The sequence below is a fragment of the Ochlerotatus camptorhynchus genome, unplaced genomic scaffold, assembly GCF_037179485.1.
Source record: "Ochlerotatus camptorhynchus isolate MF236.1 unplaced genomic scaffold, CSIRO-AGI_Acam_v1.1 ptg000304l, whole genome shotgun sequence".
NCBI classification, from domain to species: domain Eukaryota; kingdom Metazoa; phylum Arthropoda; class Insecta; order Diptera; family Culicidae; genus Ochlerotatus; species Ochlerotatus camptorhynchus.
In genome coordinates, this window is record NW_027040792.1 from 2,315,137 (window position 1) to 2,323,987 (window position 8,851).

Here is an 8,851-nt window from a genome sequence, read left to right on the forward strand (position 1 = left end):
ATGACGAGCAACTAGCGTTAAGTAGCGTTGCGGCTTCTTGCTCCTTTTCGGTGAATGGACGCTTATGTGGGCTGCAGCTCGCTGCTTGCGGGCAGCCTTTCGTTGTGTACTGGAGAACAATGTTCAACGCCACACGACGAAAATACTGCTGCAGCTGCTGCTGATGACGACCGACCAGACGCCACCACACACGATGATTGAGACCGGATGACATTCGATATTGAAATCTGTGTTAGGGAAAGTGCTTTTTGTAGACAATGGGTGATAATTTTGATCACCATTGCAATAGATGGACATTTGTGTAATTTTCAATAGTGACCTATTGAAAATTTGTAAAGTATTCATGTGAGCAGGTTTGTAGACAAATTTCCAGTCGATTGATTTGCTGAGAGTTAAAATTCATCCGCTATTGACAAAGTTATAAGTGGTCAAAAACTGACCACTTTTCGTAACGCGATCGATTTTGGTTTTTTTTTTATTGTAACCCCAATATGTTACCGAAAGACTTAATCCTGCAGCTATAAATCTGTTAATTTAAGTGAAAATATAAAACTGTCCCCTATTACAACTTCCGCTGGGGTTACCCTTGGGATCTTAATATAATCTAACTGTTTTCAGCAGAAGCTACAATTGTCGGAACGACGGCAATTACACTGCACCGGATTTATAATTTACAACCATACCTGATACCGTGTGGAACTTTACAATCTTTCGGGGAAAAATCAGCCTCAGATCGAAAACTGGAATCGCACTGCTATTTTACGACTGTAATAGACGATTATAGTCGGTATACGATGGTTTTCCTTCTGGAGAAAAAGTCTGAAGCTGGACCTAAAATCAGGGAATATGTGCGAATTATGGAGACGCAGCTCGGGAAGAAACCTCGGGTAATTCGCTCCGATAATGGAGGCGAATATGAAAATATGGAGTTGGTAAATTTTCTCAAGTCAGAGGGGATTTGTTCGGAGTATACTGCTCCGTACTCACCCCAACAGAACGGAGTAGCTGAGCGACGAAACCGTTATCTCCAGGAAATGGCGCTCTGTATGTTGCTCGATGCCAAGCTCCCGAAGCAGTATTGGGGGGAAGCTATTATCACTGCAGTGGTTTTGCAGAATCGCTTGCCTTCTCGTTCAGTCGACTGCACCCCAATGGTTCAAACGTAAGCCGAACATGAAGCATTTGAAGATCTTTGGCTGCGAGGCGTATGTACAGGTTCAAACGGGGAAAGATGACGGACAAATCGAGAAAGCTGTTATTCGTTGGGTATTGCAGCGAGAGTAAAGCGTATCGTTTTTTGGATACGATCACAAATAAGATCACTGTTAGCCGTGACGCCGAGTTTCTAGAACTGAGTAGCAATTATGAAGCGTAGCAAGTCGTTGAGGAAGTTGGCGAAGTTTCAACGGACAGTTTGATGGAATTCGAATTCGGAAAGAAAATGGAACCTGAAGAAGTTCAAAGCAACGACGATAACGAAGAGGAGTTCTACGGATTTGACTTCGAGGAGAATCAAGAAGCTAACGGACCGCGTAGGTCGTCGAGAATCAATGAAGGTGCCATACCTTTGCGATATCATGATTATGCAGTCGGACTAATTGCGTATTCGAATGAACCAGCAACGTATCATGAAGCATTGGCGTGTGAAAAGAAGGATCAATGGCAGGCGGCCATGGAGGAGGAGTCAAGAGCTCTTAAGCTGGGTTTAGACTAGGCAAGTCAAATGATCAACTCAGTTGAATATAATTGGCTTGAAAACTTGAGCCTGGTTCAACTTTTTTCAATTCAAGTGAGTTGATCAAGTCAGTTGAATGGCATGGTTTACACGTGCAATTCGATTATGGTGAGATGTTTTCTCCTGTTGCGATGCAGACTAAGTCCGGGTGTACGGTAGCAAGCCACAAGCGGATGCTCGTACAACACATAGACGTTAAAACTGCCTACCTCTTCGGCCGACTAGATGAGGATATATACATGAGACAGCCGCAAGGTTTCGAACGTGGAAAGGAGGAGCTGATATGTATGCTGAACCGTAGTCTCTTCGGGTTGAAGCAGGCTGCGAGAATTTGGAACTATACGATCAAGTAAATACTACTCAACGCTGGTTTAAAGCAGTCCAAAGCCGATGTGTGCCTGTTTATGAAGGAGTTTTCAACTGGTCAGTGGATCTACCTGCTGATTTATGTAGACGACATGGTCGTTGTGAGTTGTTCGGAGCCGGAGATAAGGAAGGTTGAGCAGATTTTGCGAGGAGAATTGAAAATCATTAGTAGCTTCCTCGGAATCAACGTGGTTTGGCGTGAAGATGGGGTGTTCCTGATTAATCAAGAACTGTTCATCCGGAAAATTGAGCAATCCCTGCGAAGCGAAGAAATCAAAGATACCTTTGGACCCCGGATACTACAAGAATACGGCAGATTCCGAGGTTTTGCTGGACAATGAGGAGTTGGTGCTCTTCTGTACATTTCGACAAATACAAGGCCGGACATAACAGCAAGTGTATCCATCCTGAGTAGAAAAATAAAGAATCCGACGAAGGTTGACTGGACGAAATTGAAGCGTATTGTACGCTACTTGTCTGGGACAGCGAATTGCAGTCTTATGCTGGGGTCGACCAACGGACTGGTATTGGAAGGATGCAGCGACGCTGATTGGGCGAGTGATACAAGCGACCGTAAGTCAAACAGCGGATTCGTTTTCAAGCTTGGAAATGGCGTAATCAGCTGGGCGAGCCTCAAGCAGTCTTGTGTCTCGATTTCGACTATGGGGCCGAATACGTCGCCTTAGCTGAAGCAGTTCAAGAATCGGTTTGGCTACGGAGATTGCTAGCAGAGGTGAACGAACAGCAGACGGATCCTACAACCATATGGGAGGACAATCGGAGCTGTATGGATTTCACGTGCCTGGAGCGACAAAATCGCCGCTCTAAACGCATTCACACTAAATTTCACTACACCAAGGACTACACCAAGGACCAGTACTCAAGTACTGTGCAACGGAAGACATGTTGGCTAACATCATGACAAAGCCTTTGGCCGTTAATAAGCTACAGAAGTTTGTCAAAATGTTGGGGCTGACTCTGATGACACAGAAGAAGAAAAATAAGCAGTCACGTTGAACATCAAGGAGGAGTGTTGACGACGCTACTGTCTGCTGATGATGTACACCGTGAAATAATACTGGCAGAACTCCTACGAAGATCATAATAAAAACAAACCTATCTTGTGTTAGTCCAAGTCTAATAAAAACGCTGTTTCTTTTGTGTTCATAATTCAGTTTATTCACAGTATCTGAACATTCCCACTGCCTGTTACGCCAATAGTACCGCCACCTGTGGGACGCATAGTCAGTTCTCTTGCGTTTGACGTTTTTTACACTATCGCCATCTATTGAGCACACTGCCGATCACAGTGTACTCAATAGATGGCAGTAGTGTTTTTGCGACGATATTTTGCAGTGAGAAATATTCAATGTGTTATAGCTGTTTTTCAGTGAATATACTATGAAATTCATAGAACAACGATTATGTTCCCCTGTATTTTATGAAATACCTCTCACTTATTTGAATTAACCTAAACTTCAATGATACACCCTGATTTTTTTATGAACCTCTTCGGAGTGACATCTATCGCAAACCATTTTCCTATCCTGAATCCATCACTAACAAGCTGTTTCCTTTCCCACCTCCCCCCAGACCAACAATGGCAGACCCAGCATCAGCTACACCGGTACCGGTCCCCCGCCCTCGCCATCGACCCAACAACGCTGCCAGTACCACCACAGAAGACAACAAAGTCACGAACGATAGCAGCACATCTAGCCAAGATGAACCGGACTGTATTGGCACAAGCAGTGAAACCATTCCATCGATCTACCCAAAGCTCGAACAGGGCAGCTTCCCATCGCTGTACCGCAAGCAGGACTACGAAAACTTCGAAATCATCCACCCGAAGAGCAGGGCACCCAAGGTCCAGAACAACAAACCCGAATCGGATGCCAGTTCAAGACCCGTTCCGGCTCCGAGGCGCAGCAAGGTCGTCGTTCACGAAGATCAGGAAAGTTCAAGTCAATACCAGAACGTTACACCGGCAGCAGTAACGACAGGTGCCATAAAGAAACCTCCGATTACGCCAGCACCCACATGTCCTGGAATCACTACAGTTCGCAACGATCTACGGGGAAATGGTTCGTCGGCCACCACCCCACCGGGGACCACCAGTAGCAAAAGGTTTAGTTTCGACAGTGATTCACTTCCGGAGTTGAAAAATCGCAGCGAATCGGATGGGGTGTCCATCGGGAGCGGTGATAGCGGTAGGAAGTATAAGACTACCTCTCCAGGGTAAGACGTGAGTTTGAAGTACTTTGACAGAACTAAAGAACTAATTTCATTTCGTACTTTTAGGGAGCTGTTCAAATCGATTGGGATGACATCCAAGCTCTTAACGGAGTCCATCACCGAACGAATGACGCACAAGTCCAAGAAGGTTGCCACCAAGTTGGACAAGAACTTTAAAAACTGGGGCACAGAAGCGAGCAGTAAGTTCAAGAGCGTCAGCAAATCGATCAACAGCTTAGCGGAGGACAAGCTATCGATGTCGTTGGCCCGTGGTAAAGACGGCAAAGCCGGACGGAGTAACAGTACGACAGATGAACCGGATTTCCTGGAACGGAGACAGACCGTACCGGCGGAGAACAGTGATCTCATGAAGAACATTCAGTTCAACAGTCCGTTGAACAATAAGATTAACAATCAGGAAGATCTGACCAAAGGGTCATCTTCCTCGTCCACGTACGACATTCCGAAGAGTGCCAAAAGGACAAACTTTGAAGAGCCTCCACCGTACGACACTTCGATGAAGTCCAAGTCCAACAGTAGCATGAGCTTGGCGTCGGCTTCATCCTCGTCAACGAATCCACCTCCGACGGGGGTGTTCACCAGGAATTCAGGGTTGAGTCAAAGTTTGTACAGCAAAGTTGTGCCAAAGAAGGATCGAAATGGAGGATTTCCTTCGCCAGTACCACTGCGTCAGAAGAATAAGAGCGAGTCGAACTTGCAGGAGAGTAAGTTCTACATAGATTCCGTTCGGGAAGTGGATATCGATAGCAGTTCGGAGAATATCCCACATCCGAAGTTCCCTGCTCCAGTTTTTCATGCCGAAGAAGCTCCCGGAAAGCGTGAGAACCCCTATGGAAAGCTCAATATCATTCCAAAATCGACTTTAAGTAGTTCCTCGGAGGAGGACAACACCCTGCCGGAGATGCTGCAGCACATCAAGATCCGGAAGAAAACCGAAACCTACGAAAACGTCGCACTCGGTAGCTCTTCAGGTCCGGATTCCCAGAGGGCTACCTGCAATTCGGTGAATCGTGTCTTCTCTCGTCGTTCATCGTCCATCGACGAGCTGCGGAACAATCTGAATCTGCGTTCGGATTCATGGAATTTCTACGACATAAGCACCCGGAATGCCCAGCAACGAGATGACGAAGACGAAGATAGCTCTCGTTTGAGCACTCCGGAACCAATGTACGCCAATGAAAATCAACTCTATGGGCAAATTTGTGAAATGGAGACTTCCCTGCTAAAACCAGAACTGCTGAATGCTCGACCTGCCCGGCATGACTACGATGAGGTCTCCATCTCTGACATTATTGACGAGTTCGACCCATTGGCTCATCGACGATCCCTGGCTGCAATGATTGAGAAGACCGGAGGAAACGCCGAACTAACGTTGATCGAAAACATTCTCAGTGCAGAGACCTACGGACGACAAGCGAGATTGGAGCATTCGGATGAGAACCTAGTGCTGCAGAATATCCCCAAACAGCTGCCGAAACCTCCGAAACGTTCCGATTCACTATTGGAATCAACTGTAAAGGATGATGCTGGTCCACCGAACAAGGAACCCCCTCCGATTCCTCGCAGGAAGAAATCCCGCAGTCCCAAAAGGAGTATGATCATTCACCAGAATCTGAATTTACCGTCCGATAGTATCGAGAATCTGGTTGATGAGATGGAGATTGAACCGTACCTGGCGAAAGTTGATGAGCCGGGTTCGAGTCAAGAGCAAGCAGATTTGAGCTATCCGTCGAGTAGCCAAGGTCCACAGACCAGTTGGTTCGTAGCGGATCATGCCTCCGGTCCAGAACCGGACAAGTTCCACAAATCTACAAAGGTGAACCCGTTGAACGAGAAGGCCGACTGCAAACCGGTGGAGAAGATCCAGAAGGAGCTTCCGACGGAGTTAACGCGAATCAACGAGGACGATACGTATCTTCCGTCGTACATGGAAGCCATAGGCGCAGAAGTACATAGTGATCCGCTACCAGGACCTTCCTGTAGTAAGCCCAGCGTGACGTCCAAGCTGTTCAATGCGCTGAAGCGTAAATCTAGCTTCAAAGGAAAGACCGATACGCGAACGGTTCTGGAGATGATCCCAAAGCCTTTGCTGACCGAGAGGTTCATTAGTCACCATGGACATGTCCTGAAGCTGCCTTCCGGAATGATCGGAGATGTATTCAACGAGTTGGCTCCTAGGTCGGCCCTATTGAAGGAAAAGATCATCCAGACGTACCAAGATCCGCAGAAAACGCAACCCAAGGAGACGTTGCATCTGAAGTTCATACTGAGCTTGCAGTGCGTAGTGCAGCACAAGTTCAACAATGAAGGTGGACTGGATTTGCATTGCTTTGAGGTCGTGCTGGCACTGCCGAAGAAAGAAGGAAGCTCCGGAGCCAATCAACAGCTGGTAACGAATCCGAATCTCGTGATTACGAGCAACAATAGTGGGAATGTGAAAACTTTGCGGCAGTCGTACATATTTGGGGTCCATAAGCGATCGGATAGGAACCTCTGGATGGCGAAGATCTTGCAGTCTGTGACGGAAGTGTTTCCGGATACGTGCCTAGCGGAGTTTACGCGAGCTGGTTGGTGTTATATGAGGAAATCGGTTTCGTCTAGCTGGAGTGGAGCGTGGCTGTTGCTGGCCAAGCGTCGGTTGTATTTTTACAATTACCAGGATCGGCAACTCGAGCAACTGGATCTGAGGAAGGCTCGGTGCATCGGAGGGATAGAATCAGACGAATCGATCCGGAATCTACACACCGAAGCAGGGCCTTCGTTGTTCATCGACTGTCCTCCGTATGCTACGTTGTATTTCATCATGGCTTCCCCACGAGAAAGCCAAATTTGGAAGAAAATCATCAAGGATACGGCTCACAAAAACGGAACCAGTATCCATAGCCAGCAGTTGACCAAACACGACGTCCCCGTGATGATCGACAAGTGCATCAACTTCATCTATGCTCATGGGTCGATGTCCGAGGGTATCTACCGCAAGTCCGGTTCCTCTAGTCAGGTCAACAAGATCTTACAGCTCTTCAAGGAGGACGCCTTCGCGGTTCAGCTCACCCGTGGTGAGTTCAACGAATATGACGTCGCCGGAGCATTGAAGAAGTTCATCCGGGAAATCCCGAACTCGTTCTTTGGAAGCTACGCGATCAGTTTCGTCAGTATTACCAGTCTAAAGTCTGCCAAGGACAAGATCGATTCCTACAAGGAACTTCTCTTGCGTCTTCCGAAAATCGAATATCAAACCTTGAAGAAGCTAATCGGACATCTAAGCTTCATCGCTTCGTTGGAGCAGCACAACAAAATGGGCGTCCCAAATTTGGCTATGATCTGGGGATCGACGCTCATGGCAAACTCTAGCCAGAACATGGAAGCCGAACAGTATACCTATAGCCAGGAAGAGTCGGACGTTGTTGTGGATCTGATTAAACTGTACAAGAACATGTTTACGATCACACCGGAAGAGGTCAAGAAGGAGCTGCTGATGCTGAAGGTCCTGCAAAAGTACCACGCTGCAGCGGAGAATCTGTCCGATTCAGTGAAGCACTCCGGAGATTTGAAGGTCTGGATTTCGATCGAGTGCGACGAGGGAAGCAGTCGAGTGACGGCTGACGAGAAGACGCAGATAAACGTTACGATTACACCGACCAAGACGGCTTCCGACATCTGCAAGGAGCTCGCAGAGAAAACTCCGTTCCAGTGGTACAAGCTGACGATGTACGAGGTTATCGGGGAAGGTTCGTTAACTCGACCCGTGCACTACAGCGAGAAAGCGTTGGAGATTGTGTTGAGGTAAGCTTATTAAACCTTGTTTAAGGGGAACTCTTCGATAACATAATTGCACATTTCAGGTGGACCTACTGGAACGACGTCGATCGGAAAAACAACTACTTAGCGATACGGCAGACTACGACGCTGAACGACGTTTACCGGCACATTCAGAAGGCTCCACTTTTGACGCCAACCACGGAACTGAAGTTTGCCGATAGGAAGACGAAGTCGTTGCGCTGTTACAAACTTCAGCTGATCGGGAAGGAGATTGTAGTTTTGAAAAGGGTTGACAAAAAGGATAAAGGCCTGTACGAGGAGCTGATGAAGATAGACCTGAGTAAGGTTGATGCCTACATAGGACGGGAGGCGAAACGGGATCAGTCGAGTCTACGGTGGGCGATAACGCTGGTGGAGCATGACTTCAAGAAGCGGTAGGCAGGCAAATTGAACTTAATCTTATAAGTGTGATTGATTTTTGTTTACGTTTGTAGGACACGTGATGCCCCGTTTATCGGCCACCTGTTCGGTGGGATCGATTTCAATGAACAAGTTCTGTGGTATTCCAGCATTCTGTACAGCCTGCACAAGGATGACATCCTGCCGAGCAGCGATTTGTTCTTCTAGCCGATAGTTAGCCAATATTTACAAAAGAGTATTCTCTAGGTTTTGACCATTAGTTATTCAATTTAAAGATGAATAAATGTTTCAGTGTAGGGACCTTCTTCAAAGGGT

The 8,851-nt window shown here is 47.1% G+C and overlaps 1 protein-coding gene across 3 annotated transcripts in view; it reads left to right on the forward strand.

The window, feature by feature from the left end:
- The window catches only part of RhoGAP15B (RhoGAP_ARAP and RA_ARAPs domain-containing protein RhoGAP15B), a 37,917-nt gene extending 29,090 nt beyond the window's left edge, over positions 1-8,827 (forward strand). For all 3 annotated transcript variants that reach the window (XM_065228870.1, XM_065228869.1, XM_065228871.1), the window contains exons 2-5: positions 3,695-4,339; positions 4,403-8,140; positions 8,200-8,550; positions 8,611-8,827. In XM_065228870.1, the coding sequence (XP_065084942.1) occupies positions 3,702-4,339; positions 4,403-8,140; positions 8,200-8,550; positions 8,611-8,743 (4,860 nt within the window). In that variant the 5' untranslated portion in view covers positions 3,695-3,701 and the 3' untranslated portion in view covers positions 8,744-8,827. The remainder of the gene's footprint in view (positions 1-3,694; positions 4,340-4,402; positions 8,141-8,199; positions 8,551-8,610) is intronic.
- The last annotated feature ends 24 nt before the right edge of the window (positions 8,828-8,851 follow it).